At 56.7% G+C, this 21695-nt stretch overlaps 2 protein-coding genes across 2 annotated transcripts in view; one reads left to right on the forward strand and one right to left on the reverse strand.

Annotated features, from left to right (window-relative positions):
- PLP1 (proteolipid protein 1) overlaps positions 1-21695 on the reverse strand; it is a 111938-nt gene that overhangs the window by 69580 nt on the left and 20663 nt on the right. The gene's annotated exons all lie outside the window — the stretch shown is intronic.
- On the forward strand, positions 18589-21615 carry LOC134504494 (serine/threonine-protein kinase Nek3-like). Its single transcript, XM_063313742.1, has 3 exons — positions 18589-19746; positions 20605-20739; positions 21419-21615. The coding sequence occupies exons 1-3, from the start codon at positions 18633-18635 to the stop codon at positions 21613-21615; spliced, it is 1446 nt and encodes a 481-aa protein (XP_063169812.1). The 5' UTR covers positions 18589-18632.

Consider the following 21695-nt stretch of genomic DNA (forward strand, 5'->3'; position numbering starts at 1 on the left):
TGGAGCCTGATCCAGACCAGGCTCAGCCCTCCCGCCCACCCTGCATCCCGGTCAGCTCAAGGGAAAGGGCTGCTGAGAAAGCTCCTGCCCCCAAGAGTGTGGCTGGCCTACATCTGTCTCCCCAACCAGCACCGCTTGCTCCGAGCAATAGCACAAGCAGCACAGTTATGCAAGCAGGGATGAGGCTCGCGTTCTTGTGCAAGTGCAGCTGACCCCAGTTTGCTCAAACATGCAGGCTTCTAGGCCATGCGGTCCCTGGCACTGGGAAGAGGCCACCCTGGCTGGGGGGCACAGGGCATCTCACTGGTACAGACCCAGGCTCTGCCCTCCCTCCTGCACATGCATCACTGGGAGCCTTCTGGCTGGTTTTGGAGCCCACCCCCAGCAGTTTAGGCATGCAGGAGAGCAGCTCCTCTGTCTGACCTGCCAAGATTACAGCCTGATGGCTCCAGGAAGGGGTGGCCAGAAGAGCTTGAGGGGAGCTTCCCCTTCCCTGCAGGGCTGGGTGCCCCCTGCAGGAAGAAGCTGCCTGTTTGCCAGGAGGAAAGCTCCCCATCCAAACTGCTCCTTCCCCCTCTGCTGACTCAGTCTTTGGTCCCGCAAGTCAGCCTTGTCCAAGTTTCAGAGGAGAGCTCTTTCCGGCTCTGCGCTCTGTGGTGGTTTTAGGGTCCTTCTCTCACACCATGCTTAGGTAAAAGGCATCCAAGTGAAGCTAGGACAGTTATGGCCCTCTGGAGAAGCTCCAGCACTGAATCAGGGCCCTGCCTCTGAAGCTGCCTCTCTCTGCCATCCTTTGGTTCTTCTCACCTGCCCCCCCCCCAGCAGCCCCAGCCTCCCACCTGTCCTGGGGAGCAGGAGGCGCGTTCCACACTTCCTTTGCATTTCTCCCTCGAGAGGCGCTCGCCACGCTTTGCCCTGACCCGCTGGACTGCCCCTGCCTGTGATCTGAGGCAGCTGCCCTCCCAGGTGAGGAAGAGCCGTGTGCCTCTGAAGCAGGTGGCAGCTCTCGGCTGAGTGGCCCCTCGCCCGGCAGCCTCCCCCTGCAGCCGGGTGGAAGGAGGGAGCCTGCTTGATGCCCTGAGCTGCCAGAGTCTCCACCCTCAACAAACCAACCCTGGTGGGCCCTAGAAACCCAGATTTCCTACACAAGCCACTGCACATTTTCCCACAAGGAAGACCCCAAGAATTCGGTGGGATCCATTCCCTGAAGTAGTGGGGTGGCAGCTTGATCCAGTGGAGCAGAGGGTTGCTGCTGATTTCTTGCTACAGTTCTATTTATATTTAATGTATTACCCTCTCTTGCAAGATCTCAGTGGGGCATTCAAGGTCCCACCCCTCCCAGGAAGGTCAGAGGGACCCAGCTGGATGGCTGCCCTTGCTAGGTGGAGAGTGGCATAGAAACATTGCCTGGCACTGGTAGGGTTCATGCATTGGCAGCAACTCCCTAGCTTCCCAAGCCCAGATACTCAGCGGAGAGTGTTGAGGTTTTCCTAACAGATTAAGACTGCTATATGTGCCTAATCATTTTGGCCAGGTTAAAAGGTGGTATTAGATTGTCTCCTCTCACGTGCTTCATGCAAATCACCTGGGGGGGGAGGAAACCTGCCCGGACTTGTTCTCACTTCCTCTTTTTTCTCTGCCGGCAATGTAGGCAAGCAAGGCTTGCTCCAAAGGGAGCTAAGTCCTTTAAATATGTTTTGTTTTTGTTTTGCTTTCTGTAAATAAATTATTTTTATAGAAATGCTTGGTGTGTGACTTTTTTGACCTCTCCTGGGCTACAGGCTTTCCCAGCATCTGCCAACAGAGAGTCTCCCCAAAACCCTGTCTCTGGGGATCTTCACTCCCAGGAGGACTTGCAGCCGCATCCCTTGGGAGCCAGGGTGAGAGGTCCCCCATCTGTGAAGGTGGAAAAGGTGAGGCAAGGAAGGCCTGGAGCTTGAACTCAGGGCCACTTCCCTGAGTGCCTGAAGAAGCTGAGCCACAGAAGACCAAGGGGCCACAGGCTGGCCGCCAGAGCAGCCCTCCCTCCCCAGATTCCTGTTCTCCCCTCTCCTGCTGGGCAGCTCTGACGCATTTTGTGCCTGAATTCCCAAGATCTCAGCATCTGGAAGGAATCAGGGCAGCTCTCCATGAAGAAATGGCAGGAAGCGCTATTTATAGATCAAAGGCTGCAAACAACAACAGCCACCACGCAGTGGGGGGAGCCAAAGTTCTCCCTGTTTTTCTGAAACTTGTTTTCAATGTTTCTTCACTTCTGGGATGTTCTGAGTCCATCCCAACTTTCCACTGGGCAAGTGCCCAGGGACATATTTCTTGGAAGCACTGATACAGTGGAAGCACACACACACAGGCACAACGGACACAAACTCACACTCCCCATCAGCGAGGCCTAGGAGGACACATCTGCTGATGCAGCAAGCCCAGCCACTGCTGATCGTGGGCAGGCAGGCAGGCAGGCAGGCAGGCAGCAGAAAGGGGGAAGGGCAGCTGGCGGGCCCTTGGCCGTGGGTGAAATGAGTCTGGGGGCCAGAGGCCTTGGCAGAAGAGATGGGAGGTCACCCCCCACTCGCAAGGCATGCTGCCACAAAGCCAAAGGGCTCCGCAGAGCGACAGCGCAGCTCCGTTTGGGCAGTCTCCAGCCTCCCTTTTGAGCTTAGCGGGGCGCACGCAGGCCCGCACGGGAGAGCGAGCGAGCGGCCAGACCCGCCATTCTTGGGGGTTCATAAACCCCTATGCTTTGGGGGTTCTCTCTGGGGATGACGCACGCAGTGTTCGGAACCCGCCCCCCCCCCGGTCCAATGGCTCGATGGACCGGCGGGGCTAACGACAGGTCCGGTCATTCCGTTCCGTTTAATGCCTGCCTGCAAACTCAGGGCCGCGCCGGGAATCGCCCCTTAGCCAGCGCCGCTGCCTGACGACGACGCCCCTCCTCGCCGCCCTGGCTGAGCTGCCCGCCCGCGGGCTCCCGAAGAGGTCCCGCGTCTTCCCAGAGCAGGGAGCTCATCGGCGGGAGACACGGAGCTCCGGGAAGGCGAGCGCGAGGGGATTGGCCAGCCAGACCTGCCATTGGCTCGGCCTCGCAGCGGCACCCTGAAGACTTCTCCCGTCAGCCAGGTGGGCCCGACCTCCCGCCGCGCTTTCCTGGGGCAAGCGGAGAACCGAGCTCAACGCCGCGCAGGAATCGGCACGGGCTCGCTGGCCGCCTGTTACGCACCGCTTGAAGGCTGCTTTGGAGGCCGAGTGAACCCCCGGAGCTTCCTGCACGGGAAGCCTCCTCCCGGCTGGCTGCAACGTAGGAACGGGACGCCGGGCCAGCTGGAGAGAGAGGAACTCGGGCAGAGCCAGGGGAGGGTGGTACAAGCCGCCCAGGGAATGCAGATGCAGATGCAGAGAGAGAGAGAGAGAGAGAGAGAGCGCGTGAGCAAGCGAGCATGAGGCTCCCATGTTTACATACAGCCCTTTTCACACCCTCAAATTTGATAGATGGAGGTTTTGCCGTCACTATGCCCAGGAGGCCCTCCTGGCTCACCATCTCAATCTGGCCTGAGTAATTCACTTGCCACCAGCTGGCTCCAAGCTGGCCTGCCCCAGAATTAGGGTTACCTTAAAGCCTGTCTGTTTGCATCATTACATGTCTAAACTGCCCTTCAGGGCTTCATACGCTTACAAAGGGATGCAACCAATAAATAAAACACAAGGTCCAATAATATAAATCTGAAAAGAGCATTCTTAAAACATATCGACCCACACCTCTATAATGCAGGCTTGAAGGAAAGCCATTATATAATGCGAATTAAGTTTTTAAAAGTTGCAGAAAACTTGAAGCAATTCTTCCAATGAGGGATTGTGGCTGAGACTCCCCTGCTAGCTAGCTAGCTATCTTACTGAATTTATATAGCCACCCATCTCACTTGCATGTGACTCTGTGGATAGCCACTAATTGAATTTCTGTCAACTCTGAGATTGGGTTTCTCGCCCCGCCCAGAGATTAATACACAGTCAGAGAGCTGGGTCCCAACTTGCTTCAGGCTTCCGGACTCCAAGCAGAACTAGGCAAGGCCTGGAACATTCGAACACCTTCAGTCCTGGTGGAAGGTTCCACACAGCTGTTAAAAGCTGCATCGTACCCCGTGGGCTCCACTGGGTCCAGCAAAGACTGGTTTTTGACAGGTATTGGGGTGAAGCCAGTTCCCTGGAGTAGACCAGGACATCACAGCATCAGCCCCTCCCTGGGCTGTCAACCAGGCAAGCAAGGCTTCACCCAAGAAGTAGGGACCAGCGTGCAAGGGGCACACCTCCGAAGAGAGAGGGGGGTGAGTCTCCATGGTGACCAAAGGAAGCCTGACTCACAGGCACAACAAAAGGAGTTGCCTAACCACACTGGGAGCCAGGAGGAGCTTCTGCTGGATGACTCCAAGCGTGGGAAGCTTTGACGTCAGGCATGTTATGTATTTCCAAACACGCTGCACGACAGCTGGGAAAATGCCCAGCCTGCAGCTTTTTGGAGGACGCAAAGCTTGGAGCTGGGGTGGGGACTAAGTGACTGATGGGCTTAGTGAGACATCTGAGGCGGGTCTTATGTTCTCAAGTAGGGCAGCAATGTTTAAAGGCAGAGCATGCCTGTGCATAATTTTAAGCATGCCATATGCATATTTTGAAGAAGATCCCTAACCACGGTGATGAAGGTGGCTCATCCATAGAGAGCCTCTGCATAAAGTAGGAAAATGTGTCTAAATAAATGCATCCACACATTCCAAATGCTGTCTTCCTGAGGACAGCCTTCTGACCTGGGAGCCTCTCCGGGAGTTGGGCCGGGGTCACTGGTGGTGTGGCCGGCGGTCCTGGAGGGCCCAGGCAGCACTGGCACTCACCTTTCCAGCCTGAGAAAGGAAGGGCCATTGCTCCCCTGTTGGAAAAGCCGGGCCCCCTCCCTCTTTCCCTCCCAGGGCACTGCCGGCTTGGAAGGGGAGAGGTTGGAATGAGGCTGTTTTTGGACCCACTGCCCCCAGTAGGGTGCTTGCTCCTGCCCTGAGTTCTGTGTCCTCCCCTGCAGAAGGAAAGCGAGCCTGTGGAAGATGCCCTGGATTGCCTACTCTCAGGAAAGAGGGAAAAAGCACTGTAATAACGGTTCAGTTTGTTTGGGATAAGCACGGGAGGGCCTGAGGGGAGTTGGTCAGATTCCTGCCTGTCTGCTTTGTCAAAAGGACTCCAGCCTGAAGCTGCCCATTGGCCCAGCCCGTCCATTGGCCATGCAGGATGCCTGGCTCTGTGGTGGCAATGGCTCTGCCAAGAGCCCCCAAGTGTCAGGGCCCTTTGACCCCCCCAGTGTGGGTCACCAGCCCCAAAGCCTGGCTTGCATAGATGGAAGGGGAGGCCACATGCTGAGAGTCCCTCCCCAGGCCAGAATCCTTTGAAGGGGGAACCGCTACCACTGCCCGAGAGCAATGGGAATCTGCATGCAGAACAGCAAAAGCCATGGGAGGGCTCCCCTGGAGATGCTGAGCCAGCACCAAGCAGAGAGCAACCCCACTTCCTAGCCCCAGGGTGCCCTCAGCACTGGCGCCTCAGAAGCCAACACCACACAAATGCCAGGCTTCCCGGGCCTCCAGAAAGGTCTAGTATCCATGGCCGGCTGGGGAATTCTGGGAGTTGAAGTCCACGCATCTTCAAGTGGCCAAGGTTGAGAAACCCTGTTCTAGAGATTAGCTGCAACCATGTCACCTGATCTGGGTTGTAAACACCCATTGGTAACAGTGAGACCAATGCTCAGTCCACCCTGCCCCCATCCCTGGGACTCTGCAGCTAAGCACACGTTCCTTGCCTGCCTCTCGGAGAAATTCTGTCCTTTGACCAGCTGATGTGCCCAAAGCAGTTGTCCAGACTGTGCAGCATGTTGCCACTATGTCTGGTGGTCATCACCCCCCAACCAACCATGGTCTGTTCCTTAGAGAAGCTGCAACCCACTTGTTGGGCTGTATTAATGCCCACGTGACTCCCTACCAACCATGATGAGAGGGAAGCAGATCCAGTTCCATCCAATTCCTCTCTTGCTCCTGCTAGGCAGACTCCTCCCCCACAAGTGATTCTCCCCCCACCCATGTGTGCAAGTGGAACAGCTTCTTTCCTGAAGGACCGTAAGCCCCACCCACGCACCCACTCCCGGCACTGCAAACACTCCAAGCGGCCATGGCTGTGGGTCCATGCAATGCGAAGAGGAGTGACTCTTCCTGGCCCTCATCCCTTCCCAAATCTGGCTTCCGGCCCATGTTCCTTGGAGGCTGTCAGAGAGAGCCAGACAGTCCTATCTGTGAAACCGTTACCGAGAGTGCCCTTTTCAATGGTGCAGCTCAAGACGCTTCCATTAAGGTCTTTAATTCTGGCTTCGCATCAGAGGGCACAGATTTTCCAGCTTCAGTTCGACTCTTTCCCTTAAAAGCAAGTTGCACCAACTTCTTTCCTGTCCTCCAGCAAAGTGTTTTTATTATCAATCTGCCTGTTTTTATTAGAGGTCAACTCTGTCATGTTTGAAGGCTTAAGGAAATCTTGGGTTTTGCCAACATAGCTGACTAAGCCTTAGTGTCCTCAGTTACCCTCATTTCCAGTTTCACACAACGCATGGAACCATAAACGAAACTCAGGGGGTGGCTGAACACACAACCTCGATGTATTTCTTTCAGATCCAGTGATTTGTTCCTTTCTAATTGGTCAATTAGCTCGGTGTGATGCAATCCTTTTGCCACCCTCCCGCCCGACTTCTTCAGCCCTGCATGTTTGTCCAGAAAGTGACACGGAGGGTTCATTTGGTTCCCCCAAACCCGCTCACTCCTCCTCTGTCTTTCTTTTCTCCTTCCTCATGGTCTGATCTCACTTCCTGCTTCCAAGGACATCATCACCATCTAATTCTTGGGATTGCTTCTGCCCTGTTTTTAACAATGCCATCCAGTTTTCTTCTCCTCTCTGCAGCATCCATTTGCTGAAGAGTTTGGGCAAGCTCCCCTTCCCCAGAGTGTTGAAGAAGGCCTCCTGGGAGGCTGCATGCTCAGCCTCCGTCACTGGGGCTGCCCTGCTCTTGCCCAGATGACTCTTCTGGTTCTAGCCTCTGACTTGCCTTGAGAAGAAAGCCTCCTTCTCAAGCCATGGAGCTGCCTTCCCTGGAGGTCTTCCATGTGGCCCTCTGATCCCTGAATACAAGAAGCTGCTTGCTGTCTAGGCAAGCCACTGTGAGGCTGGCAAACCCTGGCCTTCACGAGCACACTTGGCCAGGCACGCTCTGGCACCTCTGCCCACATCCCTGTGCTTGAGGTCGAAGGCAGAGCTTTTTTGCAGGGATCAATAGACAGCTTTGAGGACCTCTCAGGAGGCAGTGGGCGGTTGGACAATGGTCCAAGAACCTTCCTAAATGTGGGGTGGTTTGATTTCTACCCTAACAGAGCCCTTGCCCTCCGCAGGACATGTGGCTGCTTCAGAGGTGGCCCTATAAATAAGGTAACCAGCTGTGGCCATACGCCAGTGGGCTTGGAAGCCAGCCATGTCCTCAAAGCATCTAGTGCCAGAGCAAGGGAAGGATTTGGGAAAAGGAAGCTAGTCTGCTGACTCAGGAAGGGAGCTCAGCACGTAGCCCCTTGTGCTTGGCTGCACTGGGCCTCGTCTTGGGGTCAGAAGGCCAGTTCAGAAAGCCATGCAGTCCTTCCCCCTCACCCCCAATTCCTTGCTAGGACAACTTCAGAAGAGTTTCATGAGGCCGAGTGGGGGGTGGGGGGGTAAGGAAAATCAGTGGAACCGAGCATGTCCCTCATGCTGAGTGAAAGTGGCAGACAGGAGGCCTAAGCAGGGGAGAGCACATGGACCAGAGCTCCCCAACCCAGGTCAGCCTAGCCACATTTCCAGCCAGCCATTCTGTGTCCAGCTTTGTATCCCCAAGACTGCAGGCTGTGCCAGCCCCTGGTTTTTTCGGACAGCAGAGGTGAGACAGAAGGTCCACAGGGACACAAGGGCCATGGCCAGGAGACCCAGCACGCAGCCCAAGAGAAGGCGGCTTTTTGTTTTGTGATAATGGGAGGAGGTAGCATGGCGGAAGAGCCCCTGCTCCCCACATGGAGGACCCAATAGCCTCCTGGGCTCGCAAGGCCTCTGGTGTCGTCTGGGAAAAGCCCTCCTGGTCCCCCTCACTCTGCCGCTCTGAACTACGCTGGGGGCTTCCGGCAGGGGGGCTTTGTCACTGCGCCCCGGCTTCCGTTTCCACTCCCAGCTCCCAGGGGATTGTCGATGGGCAACAGCTCAGAGCAGTGCGTGCCTCTGCAGGGAGGGGCCCTCTCCACATGAATTCTGTGTGGGGACTGGGGAACTGGCTGCCTTTACTGTGTCTGCAGCAGATGGGAAAAAGCCCACAGCAGGGTAATTATAGCTCGGTGCCTTTTATACTAGCTGCGGCGCAGGGAGAGGAAGGAAGCCTGCAAACAGCCGTTTGACGTAATGGCATCCTCCCCCCCGCCCCCCCACATGTGAATTAGACTCATATGATGAGACTTCAGGCGGCCGCCTTGTTTGCCTCGGCGGAATGAAACCGCAGCTTCTCCTTTGCAGCTCGCACAGCCGCTACCCAGCAACACCCTGGCTCCCCCTGCAGCAGCGGGGCAGGGCAGGGGCGCTTGGGAAAGACGAGCCTTTCGATTAGGGGCTCCTAAACTTTTTCCCATCACTTCTCCCTTTCATGTAATCGTAATGCACACACATCCCCTAAAAATCCAAACACCAAAATGGACACAAATGAACAAGGAAAACAATACAATGAAACTTTGGGAAAGGTGGATTAATTGTAACAATGTAACTAAAAGGTTCTTTGCCCCCCTGGGCTCTGTCTGCCCCTCCTCAAGGGAGGCACACCTCACTATTTGGGGAACCCTGCTTTAGACCAAGGGCCGCGGACTGCAAGCTGCAGCACTGCTGGTGCTGGGTTGGGATGCCTGCAGGCAGCCAGAGGCCCCTGCTGTGCCCAACTCTAAAGGGCCCAGAGCTCTCTTGTGCCTCCTCCCCCCTGCTTTCCAATGCACCTGTGTGGAGGACAGAAGGCAGCAATGCAGCTGGGCATCTTACACTCGCATTCTCGGTGCCGGTCTTTAGGACAGGACTGCAGCCGGACGAGAGTTGGCAAGCAACATTGCCCTCAGCTGAAAAGCTTCCACTGCGGCCTTAGGAAACGTTGCAGTCCTCAGCTGCCCTGGGCCTAAGGGGACAGAGAGGTCCTCTGGGGCTGAAGGGAAGATGCCCTGCTGGCATGGAAGGAAGGTAGAATGTGGCTATGCCTCAGTGCCTGGCTATGCCAGGACTTTGAGCAGGATGGCAGAAGGGCCCCTGCGGCTTTCCCACTCTGACCATCAGTGAGCCAGACTTGTGCAGCACCACCCATGGCAATCCCGCAGGCAGAGCCAGAGAGCCATTTGCTGCCCTCAGGGCCATGGGGGCGCCATCGTGATCCTTCCCTCAGCAGCTGCACCAAGGGAAGGCTGGCTCTTGTTTTGCTGACCCTGGAAAGCAGAAGCAGACACTGCTGCTCTGGGATCAGTTTGTTCTTTCTGATTTCCGCTTTCTAGGTGTTGTTAACTACAGAGAAACTGTGGCTGATGCTGGCACTGAGCCACCCCCCTGCACAGCAGCTCTGGCTGAGGCAAAGCCCAGATCAGCACCACAAAATCTGGACGCGCTGTTGTTTTTCTCATTGCTCTGGATGCAAGGGGTTGGCCTTCAAAGACACTTTGGAAATGGTGTGAGTGGTGACGGGCGAGCTCCCACAACAGAGTGGAGGCCACTCGATCCCCACCCTCCCTACAGGCTTGGCAAAGCAATCTTCTTTTCAGTTCAGGATTCTGCATTCTAGAAGCAAAATAAACTCTGTGGAAAGGTGTATGCAAATACTGCTCCTAATCTGTACAAACAAGGTTGAGTGCTTAATTACAGTCACAACATTGCAACATCGGGGTGCTTTGTTGCGTTTTTAAAGATGGTTTCAAAGGCATGCTTTCAAACAAAGCATTGCAAGGTCACAGCCCGTGTTATCACAACTGGCTGCATACTGTTGCCCAAATGCTACTTTTGGCTTTGCCTCAAAATCACCGACACCCCCAGCCACTGTTGGAGTGGCCCTTATCTTGCAGAGGTGCCAGGTGAGTTCCAGGGAGTGACCCAGGGAGCAGGCAGAGGCTGCCCTGGGAGGGAAGGAGGAGATAAACAAGACCCTCAGCAGTTATATAATTGGGTGGTGACGTCTCTCCTCCTTGAACACAGTGTTCAGAAAGAGTCTTATCTGCAAACCGCAGGACAGCCTTAGAGAAAGGAGCAAGCGGTTAGGAGGCCACCAAGGCAGAAAATAGCTTCAGTTCTGCTGGTTTTCCCCAGTGGGCAGGAGGAGCCCATGTAGCCCTAGAAGGGAGGGTTGGCACAAGGCTGGTTTCCACAGCAGTACTCGAGACAGGATGCAACCCCAGCAAACAGCAGTCGCTGGGCATCAGTTGCTTCCTTTACCCCCCACTAGCACCAACAAGGAGGTCTGTGCTATGGAGCCCCCTGGTAGAGGGTGAGAAGGGCCCCAAAAGGAGGGCCAGTAAAGGCTCTGCTCCCCTCCAGCCTCAGCTCCGCCACAGTCCCCACTCTTCCCTGCTCATGGAAAGGAAGGGCCTCCTCTGGGCTGGCGCTGTGGCATGTGGCCGTCTGTGGGAGACTGGCAACAACGGCTGTTCTTGGATAGCTGGCTGGCTTCAGCAGGACTGGCCTTGGGGAGACATGATGTGGGGACTGCACCCCAGTAAGGTTTTAGTTGTGCAACTTTCCTGACTGGCAGGGCTATGGCGAGACCCCTCTCTCTGAGCAGTCAGTGCCCTCCTTTGTCTTCCAGGCAGAACCCACAAAAGAAGGAAAACAGAATTGGTGAGCCAGGCCTGGGGTCAATGGGGCTAAGCTAATGTCCTAGCCTCAGTGCCCTTTTACTTATTTTACTGCTCTTGGTTTTGTTATTTTAGCTTGCTGTTCCCATCCACCCCTAGGGCAGGGTAAAATGTTTTGAAAAATTAATCAGCAGCATTCTTGACAGCAATTCACACACTCCCAAACTTGAAAATTTCTGGGCTAAATAAAAACCCAGTTTCTACATCCTTCAGGCCAAACCCCAAAGTTCTCTCCAGCCTCAAAGTGTCTTGCAAAGGCAGATTGCTAAATGTATTTGCAGGGGTGGCTGGCTGTGATGGGATTGTGGGGGGAGACCCGACATGTTGGTGAAGCAATGTTTTTCTTTCTCCAGTGGGTCCACGTCCAGGGCGCCCTCTCAGGCAGAGCTGCAGGAGGCCGGGGGAGGGGGGGGAGGGGGGGGGAAAAAGGCCCTGGTACAGCTGGATCAACCCCCCCCCCCAATCCCTTGCCCAGCAGTGGGAGAGGGGTGCCACCTGCTGGCCAACTTCCTCACCCCTCGGGCACTGTCTCCACCTCCTGGCTTCCCTGCAGCTTCGATGCCTCCACCCTGGCACCCCAGAGCCTGGCACAAGGCTGCCAGGTTAGGAGATGGAGCTCCAGCAAGGCACAGAGATGTGTGGCCAGCTGAGGCAGCCTTTCCCAGCTGCCCACCCTCAGCTTCTCTGCTGCTTCAGGAGGAGGCTGTGCATAAAGGTGGGGGGAGAGATGAGGTCCCCACCTTACCCTCACCTCTTCTGCCATCTTTAGTCCTCGAAGTCTCATCCCTGAGGAATTCACACAAAACACCAGATAGACTGCCAGGTGTAGAGAAGTCTGCCTGGAGTGCTTGGTTTCGTGCCCTCTTCCCCTGCCTCTGCCAAGGAGGGGCCCTGGCTGTGGGACCCTTGGTCTCTTTCCTTGATCCCACTCCCTGGGGGCTCCTGAAAGCTGCACAGTCAGGGCTGGGGGCCTCCCTTGTCTCAAGATCAGTTTTGTCCTGGACATTTCCTTTATTTCCCACAATTTTGCCCTGGGAGATGCTCCAGTGGGTGTGGGAGGGGGGCAGCAGGCCATGGACCCTGGATGGGAACAGCTGGGGGTGGGCATTGAGGCAGCATTGTCCTTCCAAGCTTTGTCCTCTCTTCTCACCCCAGAACACCTGGAAGGACATTCACAGGGGCTGGACTGGCTGTCTCTCTCTGTAACCTGCCATGGGTCACTGACAATCTGCTGCAGGTACAGAGTATCGGGATGCTTGTAGGGAGCAGGAAGCTTCTGCCCTCCTGTCCTGGAGCTCTGGCTGCTGCATCTGCCTCCCTGCCCAGGCATGGCCGTCCTGGGAGAAGCAGCTCTCGTGAACCCTCCTGCCTTCCCTGTCCTTCCACCCACGGCCCTCTGATCCCCCTGGCCCGGACCGGGCACCCTCCCCACATCCTCCTCCTTTGGGGGGTGGCTAACCCTTGAATAGACCAGGCGTCCCCCACAGAGGCCCACATGCTCAAGTCTGAGTTATTAGGTAGCATCCGACTCTCAGTCTGCACATTTGGAGGATCCCGCTAAATTCTGTGCCCAAAGCAGCCACATGTCATGCTGGGGGTAAAGGAGAACAGCGACTTTGCCCACCTCTACCCACCTTGGTGTTTCAGAGTGGGGGAGAAGGCGGTCAGCCCAGCACTGACCTCCCTGCTCTGAGGATCCTTCTGCTCGCTTTCCAACTGCTGAGCCACAAGGCTGAATGATGAACTCGAAGACGCCCTCACAAGGCCTCCTCCACACCCTCTGCAGCGGCAAGGGAAGCAGACTGAAGCGATGCAAAGCAGGCGGTGCCCTGCCCCTTTGATCAATCACCAGAAGACCTCCAGGGTGGGGGGCTCTTTCCCAGGGATGAAGTTCCTGTAACCAGAGGCAGCCAGGCCTGACCTACGGCAGTCATACTCTGGAGGGGTGCCAAAGAGGCAGAGCTTTTGGTGTGGTGGGTGCAGTGGGGGGAGGGGGGGCCTAAAGATGGAAACTGAGGCAGCGGTGAGGCCCAAGGGGCCCAGCTGATGAGCAGGCACAGAGAACGGAGGACCAACTGCCACCTGTCTTCCCCGAGAGAGGGTGCCCAGACCAGCACTCTGTCAGGGATTATTCTAGGGGAGGCCGAGGGGAGGCCTGATGGAAGGCTCAGCTGGCACCCTGGGCCGGAAGGGCAGGGCAGCTCTGGCTCTGCCCCTCGTCTGGGACAGCCCATGCTGCCTTTTCCCAGGAAGGACGTTCCACCTCGCCCTCAAGCTGTCCGTCCATGAGTGGCACAAGCCACAGGGGAGCAGGCGCTGGCACGGCCCGGTCCGTCTCCCGCATTGGCCACGTGGGCTCAGGGCCGGCAGGGCCTCTGCGCACAGCGGCTAAGGGGCTCTCGCATTCCGCGCTTAGCCTGGCTTTGGCCTCAGGAGCCAGGGACGCCCGGTTCGCCGCCCAGCTGCCAAACCCCTGAGGCTCAGCCGTGCCCATCCCAGCCTCCTCCCAGCCTCTCCTTGCAGAGCTTTAAACACTAAGGGAAAATGCCCCTTTCTCTTTGAGGGGCCCTTGGTGGGCAGGACCTCTTGACTTCCAGGGTGACCCTGAGGTTTGGCCAACATTCAGGTTTGCTTCGTTGATACCGTATATAACTTTATCAAAGGTGTGGCTGCTTTGAGTGCCTGGGCACTAGGAAGCTGCCTGGCAGATGTCCCATCAATATACACAGCTTCTCCTCCACTCACTGCGATCTTTGCGTACAAATGCATTATGAAGTTCGCAGACTTCGGGCTGAGTACATAGCCTCTTCTCATTCTGTTTATCTGCAGATCCAACCCATCACAGCTTATGTAAGCTATTCGATTTGGCAGGGTTACAGGGGCAGGATTGGCACAAAGAGGTTAAACTATGAACTCTCTCGGCAATAACAAAGAGTCTCACTTTGTTATTTAAAGATGATCAGATTTAAAGCCCCAAAAGACAGAGTCCGTTTTTGTCCATAAAAAGGGAGGCCGCAGCAAATGGGTGGGTCTTTCCAAGGCACCGGGAGCTTTTGCTGCAGTCCCCCACTTCTGGCTGGGAAGGTGGGCTGGAGCTGAGCAACTCAGCGAGAGGAAGGTCCAGCCAACGTGGGCCACCTGCAGGAGAGCTCCAGGCAGCACACGGGGAGCCGGATGCAGCTGCCGGTGTACAACCAGTGGCCCTTCCCTGGCTGGTGCTGCTATGGCCAAGGGCAAGTGGACCCAGCCCAGGGGCCTCTCTGCAGAGCAGAGAACTCCCCACTCAGATGGCGGGTGCAACAAGGGGCTCTTGTGTGGCTCTGCTGAGTGGGCCTATTTGCATCCTCCTCTGCCTGCACATTCTCAGCACATTCTGCCCCAATTCCCTGAGCAAGCGCCCTTCAGCACCGCCTTCTTTGCCCTTTTGGTGAGCAACAGCAGCACCAAAACAAAGGACTTGCCAGCAGCAGCAAGGGAACAACAAGTCCTCCATGCTAATCAAGTTACTGATTGTGCAACTGCTGCTTGGAAGCAGCTCTGTGCCAGGATTGTGGCAGCCTCTGGATGGCGCCAAGGGGCGGGGCAGGCGCTCCCCAGCCGGCGGGCTATCTGAGCAGAACCAAGGCAGGCACACTGCTCCCTCTCCCCCCACTCCCCCCAGGGTGGCTGCACACTCTGCCAGAGTGCCAGGCATGGAGACTGCGCGGGTTGCTCCAAGCACTGCACCAGAGCAGCAGGGGCCCTGAGGGGCCAGGCAGGATGCTCCAGAGTGCCAGCAAGGCTATTCAAATCCTGGTCCCCTGGTTGCACAGCCCTGCACGCTGAGGCCGTCAACTTTCTGCAGGATGCAAGGAGGTGGAGGGCAGCAGGGCAGCCTCATGGTCACAGCATGCAATTTCAGAGGTTTGTTTTCTCCCCTTCCTTCACTGTAGTTGCCAAGAGTGCTATGGACCCCAGGAGAGAATTGATGAAGCTGCAGCTGTGCTCCCTCTGCCTTCTCTCTGCAACTGGAAGGACCATGGTGAAGCCACCTCTGTGCTGATTTAGGAGGGAGGGAAAAATACTCTTACATGTCCAAAACATTCTGGTGGACCAACCCTGAGACCAAAAGCAGGCTTGGCAGATGCTCAGTGAGGCTTATCCCAAAGGCCTGCTTTGACGTACATCCACATGCCCTGCCTCTCTTCGAGGACATGGTCCTTCTGACCACCTGACAATAACCCTGAAAGGCAGGTTAGGTTAGGACTGGTGATTGCGCCAAAGCCACTTAGGGGGCCTCAGGGCTAAACCCCATCATAGCCTGACATTCTGAGCAAATGGACGTGTCGGCATTTGCCTGAGGACCTCGTAGAAGTCCACATCTGCCTGAACTGGTCCTCAGTGCAGGGAGGTGAGTGCTGGGGAAGGCACTCAAGGGAATGCCCCCCACATCTCTTGCTGCCATTCCTTGCCAGCCCTCTCAGATGGAAACATTGTTCTGCAAAGGCACTCCTTGTGCCAAGACGGGGAATTTGCCTAAGGACGGCTTCCCAGGGCTAATTTCAAAACCGCAGCCCGTGTGGAATGCAGCGGGGTGTTATACAACCTCTTGCGAGGGGGACGTGGTCTGCAAGACAAGTGCTTTTGGCTGAGGTTCTGCCTCCAGACCGCCGAGGCTACAAGCCTGGATGTTTGAGGGTGTTCACACTCCTACCCCCGCCTGCCTGCCGGCTGCCTCTGGAGTCTTCTTACATAACAGTGCGGGACTGAGAACATTTTTCTGTGTTGTTGTCAATTTGTTTTGTTCTTTCCTGAGATACCAGCCCACCCGCCCGCCACTTCCTCTATTTCTGCTCTCCCTGACGTCAACTCAGGTCAGGCCCCTCTGCGCTCCCCTAAGCTGTGGGGAACCCCACAGGTACTGGGGTACAAGGGAGTGGCCGGAGCATGGAGGAAATGCCTCCCCAGGCAGGCAAGTGGCTCCGGGCTGTTCTGGTGCACAGAACACTTAACTCCAACCCAGAAAAGTTCATCTCTGTGCACGGAACCCCTTCTGCAGGAAGTGGATCAGGCCCTGCGTCTGGAGCAAGAGGAAGGCTTTTCCTTTGAGCCTAAAGAAGCACCATTTGGCCACAGTCCTTTAAGCCTGACTTGGGATGGTTGTGACAAAGACAAGCCAACCAAATTAACCACCAGAAAGTGGAGAGCTGCATTGAAGCCCTTTTCAGACCAACGGATTGGCAACCTTAACAACCTTTCCGGGCTGTGCCTCAAAATCAAGGTTACTTTTTAACCATATCCGTGTGAACAGTTCAACAGTCCCCTTGAAGACTGCCAGAAAGTTGGTAATACAGAATGCAAGATGGCTCCGTGCAGGAAGCTGCAGGTTTCCATCTAGACAGATATGGGTCTGGGGAGAGAACCTATTTCTGGGCCATGGCCTCCTTCCAGGGAGGGGTGCTATGGTCAGGCCCCTCTGCCTCATGACTGAACCCCTTCCTGGGGGCAGAACAACCAGGCACAGATGCTGTGACCCCTCTTTATGCGCCCGTCTCTTCCAGAGGTGCAAAAAGTGTGCCATTTGCCATGTACCTGCATCCCTTTTGTGGCTCCAAAGTCACCTCAGAACAGGTGGGTCCTTTTTTGCACTTGGGGGGAGATGGGGGGCAGAAGGGCTTGCTGAGGCTTAAGGCATCCGTTTCACCCCTAAAACTTGTGCAGCCCTGGACGTGCCACGCAAAACTTCAGCCCCACTTCAGAGAGTGCCCATGAGAGTGAAGGGCCCCAGGGGCCCAAGCTCCTTCCATGAGAGTCAAGAGCTGCCCTGGACAGGCAGCCTGCCCACTACTGCCCCAAAGAGGATGCAGAGCCCTTCTCTTGCCCGCTTACATTCTGTGGAGAAGAGGCTATGAAATGAGCTGGCTTGCCCTCCTGCGTCCTGGGTGGCACGGCGTTTGAGAGCAGCGTACACTGAACTGCCCACACTTCTGGCCTGTGAGCTTTGAATTTGCTTCCAGGTCCTCAGACTGCCAGTGAGGAAGAGCCCCGTACCCGCTTCAGACACTCCCGGAAGAGTTATCTTTGCTTCTCGGTGGCAGTCCTGAGACCTCTCGACCCACTGGAGTTCAGCTCCCAGACTTTTAATTGAAACCCTTCTTTGGGGCTGGAACTACCAAAACAGTTCCCCCCACGCCTACTTGACATGGCCAGCAGCTTCTAACCAGAGAGAGCTTGTTTGGCTGAAGGGGCAGCCTTGGTGCCCAGCACCCAAAACCCAGCACGGTCTCCCTCACAAAGGCATCAGCTCTGTTCATGCCGTTCAAGCCATCTCTCATCAGTCGAAGGCAGGTGGCTGGCTTGGGGGCCCTTGCCATCCCTGAAAGAAGCCACCCCATTGCAGGTACTTCTGCAGCTCTTGCCTGGCTGTTAAGGGGCCCGAAGAGCAACAGAGCCCCTGCACCATGTTCCCACTGGCTCTGTCTTTCCACTGCCAAGCACTCTGTTGCTCAGGAAGAAGGCCGAGCCTTTTCTGAGGATGCCACTGAGAGCAGGAAATGGGGCTTCTGGATTCCTGGGTCTGCATCCCACCTGAGGCCTCCTGCCAGCTGGGAACTCTCCCTGCAGCTCAGCTGCCTTCCCAAGTCTGCAGGCCAGGCTGGGAGTGAACAGAACGTCCCCTGGCTCCTTGTGTGAAAAACACCAGGCAGCATCCGAAACACGCCCTCCTGGGCTGCAGCCCAATTTGCAGGGAAAGAGTTCCATCATGCGGCAAGCAGGGAGCAGCCTCCCCTTTGCACAAGACCTCCAGCTCCAGCTGAGGCTGGCATGGGGAGTGGGGGTGGGTAGTTGGGAGCCTCATGGGACTATTCCCATGCAGGAGGCTGCCCATGGTCAGGCCCATCACCCCCTGGGCTAGCAGTGAATCAGCTCTGATCATTCGGACAGGCGTTTCAAGAATTTCAGTGTGACCCTCCTGAGCCTTTCCCTACCACTGAGTTGAAGATGGTCCACTCAGCCTTGTGCCGCAAGAGGGTGACAGTGGTGGCCCCAAACCAGCTGTCCCCGTCAAGATCCCTGTCCTGCCCTGACTCTTGGCCGCCTGGACAACGGGTGGCAAAGCCAGACTGCCAGGTTTGGGAGCACCCAACTTGACAGCAGAACAGCTGTGGAGACTCCACCTTCTCAGTGAGGGGCTGGGGGGAGGGGACAGCCCCCCCAGGGGTATGGCAGGAAAAAGGTTGCTGGGGCAAGCCTGTGCTCTCTAGGGATGCAAGTGAGGACAAGGCCACAGAAAGCACCTGCTCAACGCCCTTCACCTCCAGACCTGCTGCTCCCACCCAGGGCTGCCAGCATCCCTCAACTACCCCTCAGGAGGGGTTTAACTTACTCTGGGGTTGCAGGAAAGTAGAAGGGCTGTGGCCGAGGCTTGGCTGCTCCAGGGAGAGGCTCAGGAGGACCGTGCCTGAGCCCACCCAGCCCCTGGCCCTTCATCTGAGAGCAGCTGGAGGCAGCCAGCAGGTGTCATAGTTGTCCTTATGATGCAGCCTCCCCTTGCCCCTCTGTGGCCCGACTGCCCAGCCTTGCCCTGAAGCTCAAGCGGCTCAGCATCCCCTCCTCCTGGCCCCCTTCTCCCTCCGGCCATGGGTACAGGGAGGGGTGTGCCCATGGGGAGGCTGCTCCCTGGGGTGACGGGCAGAGGGGCCTCTTCCAGGCAGCATGGAGCAGTATGAGCCCATCTCCAGCATCGGCCAGGGCTCCAGCGCAGAAGTCTTCCTGATGAGGAATGCCCAGACGAAGCAGCTGTTCGCCGTGAAGAAGGTCAAAGCGGTCCCGGGGAAAAGGCTGCGGAGCAAAGAGGCCATCCTGCGGGAAGTGGCCATCCTGCGGCAGCTCCAGCACCCCCACGTGGTTGCCTGCCATGGCCACTTCCTGGACACGGAGGAGGCGCATGTTTTCATTGTGCAAGAGTACTGCGACGGGGGCTCCCTTGACCAGCACATCCGGAAAGGGGGGCCCTTCCCCGAGAGCGTCATCATGCAATGGTTTGTCCAGCTGGCCATGGCGGTGCAATACATCCATGCCCTGAAAATCCTGCACCGAGACATCAAGGCGTCCAACGTCTTCCTCACACAGACGTGGGTCCTCAAGCTGGGAGACTTTGGCATCTCCAAGGTGATGGACGGCACCCTGGAGCTGGCCAGCACCTTTGTGGGCACGCCCTACTACCTCAGCCCCGAGCTCTGCAGGGACCTGCCCTATAGCTCCAAGGCCGACATCTGGGCCCTGGGCTGCCTCCTGTTTGAGATGTGTGCCCTCCAGCCGCCCTTCCAAGCGCTCAGCCTGATCAGCTTGTTCCACAAGATTGTGAATGGCAGCCCCGACCCTGTCCCAGCTGGCTACCCACCCTCCTTGCACAACTTGATCCGAACCCTCTTGCAAAAGGACCCCGAGGCACGGCCCAGCGCTGGCACCATCCTCACCTTCCCATACGTCCAGGAGCACCTCAGCCTTTACTTCCTCCATCGGGACCCTCGGCCGCCCCGCAAGCTGCAGCCAGAAGCCCTTCCCAAAGGAGAGGGGGCTAAGTCCAGTCTGCCTGAGGCTGGCCCAGAGGGCACCCTGGGCTCTCCGAGCAGTGAAGCCAGGGCACCAGGCTCTACTCGGCTCCCCTCTCTGCAGCAGTGCTGGGACCTCGACGACAGTCCAAGTGTCTGCAGCAGCGGTTCGCAATACTCAGCAGACTTTGAAGACACCAGTACTTCTTCTGTCGGCAGCAGCTCAGATGTAGATCTACCCAACACTGATGCTGTGGAGATGGCGACTGACACTTGTAAGCTCCTTTCACTAGATGCAAGCTCACAAAGGCTTCTGCCTTTTAACAAAATGTGCTGGAAAAGGTGCTCCCAGATTCCTGGCTTTGCCACCATAACACGGCTCTCCTCCGGCAACACCTAGTAAGGAGTGTGCCTGTGTGCCTGAGCCAATGAGCAGGGGTTTATTGCCTGCCCTCTGTTGCTATGAGCATTAAAGCAGTGGACCTGAAAGACCACTGTGTGGGGAAGATCCGTGGAGAACCTGCTGTGAATTTAGCAGTTTAGTGCCGTCTGGAATAAGCAGTGAGGCTAGAAAGTCCCTGTGGCCGGTCAGCCCCGGCCAGCATGCCAATAACATGGGAGACCGAGGGCTGTTGCTTGGCGTCTTCAAGACAGCATCTCCTAAAGAGTGCACCAGCAGAGCTCTGCAAGGCTCCAGCAAACTGACCTGCTGGCCTTGCCTGCAGACCACGTCCGCCTCGCAGGGGACACCCTCCTTCTCCTTCAGACTCAGCAGGTTCTTCCCCCTTCCCCCTAACACTTACTGACACACTCCATCACCCCCTCGACAGAGTGCCAAGCAGGAGCCCAAGGAGTCCACGAGTCCTGTGCGCCCTACCAGGTCAAGCCCTTCTGCCAGGAGAGGGATTGAATCAGGCTTCAGGGAGAAACCTGGTCAGGAAGCCCGCATGCACCGTCCTTCCTCGCTCTTTTAGCCGCCACACCCTGCAAGGTGGCCGGCCAGGCCCAAGTCTTACAGATAGCTGATGTCCCAGGGATGGAAAGTGCACCAGCTGAACAAAGGACCTGTCTGGTGCCACAAACCCAGCTTCCTGTGCTAAAGACTACTAACAGCTTCTCTTTCCTCCTTGCAGCTTCTGAGAACTGGGACCCCGGTGACTTTGAGGACTCAGAGGAGGCAGCCCTGGCGGAAGCCGTGGACAACCTTGAATGGGCCATGCAAGACAGCAAGTCCTCTTTGACCTCCGGGAGCTCCCAGAAGCGCATGGGTAAGGCTGCTGCATCCAACGGCTTTCCCGGCTCCACTTGCACGACCCAGGGAAGGCCTCCGAGCCCGGCTCCTCCTCCCAGGTCACGCGTGGACTTCTTAGCCTAGCCTGCAGCTGTGGCAGACTCCCACCCAAGTATTAACCAGATCCAGCCCAGCTTAACTCTTCAGCAACAGCCAAGGTCGGTGCATGCCAGACCACAGACTGGCACACCACAATGGCCAAGCCTGCTGCAGCCATTCTTTTACAATTCAAGGTTCTGCCCCCAGGTCTGGGCTGTAAGAACCGCCCGACGGCACCCTTTGCCACACACTCAGATGTTCAGCTGCCCAAGAGAACCTTATCTGTCCCCACTGTTTTCCGTCCTTGCCAGAGTCTGTGACATCTTTTCCCCCTCAGCTCCTTTCCTCAATGCCACCTTCCTTCTGCAAACCGTCCCACCTCATCCAGTCCAGGTGGCTGCTGCTTGCTTCAACACATCCCACTTTCCCCCAGTGTCCCCTTGGCACCAGGGAATGCTGAAACTCGCACACTAGCGCTCTTCCAATCCAGACGAACACAGATGTGCAGAGGGCTGAAGGGAAGCCTTGGCCCACCCACCCCTGCAGAGGCCCTAGGCAGGGCACTCACCTGTCAATCACGAGTCAAGAACCTAACACTCACTATGCCGCTCTTTCAGGTGACAGTGATTTTGGGGGAAGCGACTCCAGCAGTTTCACCTCCAGGGACTCAGAGCACCTGTCATGTTCGGAAGACTCTGAGCACGCAGAGGTTTGCCGCCTACTGCAAAATCTGGGCCTGGAGCATGGTGGGGGGAGCGCCAGAGGCAACCCCACACAAACGCGAGGGACAGTGGCCGGCCCTGGACGTCGGTGAAGGTGGGACGTTCCGGCCAACCTGCCCAAGCAGTCACCCACAGCCTCCACAGATCTCCACGAGAAGAGGCCGGTGCAACA

This window comes from Candoia aspera, chromosome 12 (assembly GCF_035149785.1).
Source record: "Candoia aspera isolate rCanAsp1 chromosome 12, rCanAsp1.hap2, whole genome shotgun sequence".
Classification (NCBI taxonomy): Eukaryota; Metazoa; Chordata; class Lepidosauria; order Squamata; family Boidae; genus Candoia; species Candoia aspera.

Coding starts and splice junctions, on each gene's coding strand:
- LOC134504494 (XM_063313742.1), top strand. CDS start 18,633: ATGGAGCAGTATGAGCCCATCTCCAGCATCGGCCAGGGCTCCAGCGCA. Junction 19,747..20,604: donor GGAGATGGCGACTGACACTT/GTAAGCTCCTTT, acceptor TCCTCCTTGCAG/CTTCTGAGAACTGGGACCCC. Junction 20,740..21,418: donor GAGCTCCCAGAAGCGCATGG/GTAAGGCTGCTG, acceptor CCGCTCTTTCAG/GTGACAGTGATTTTGGGGGA.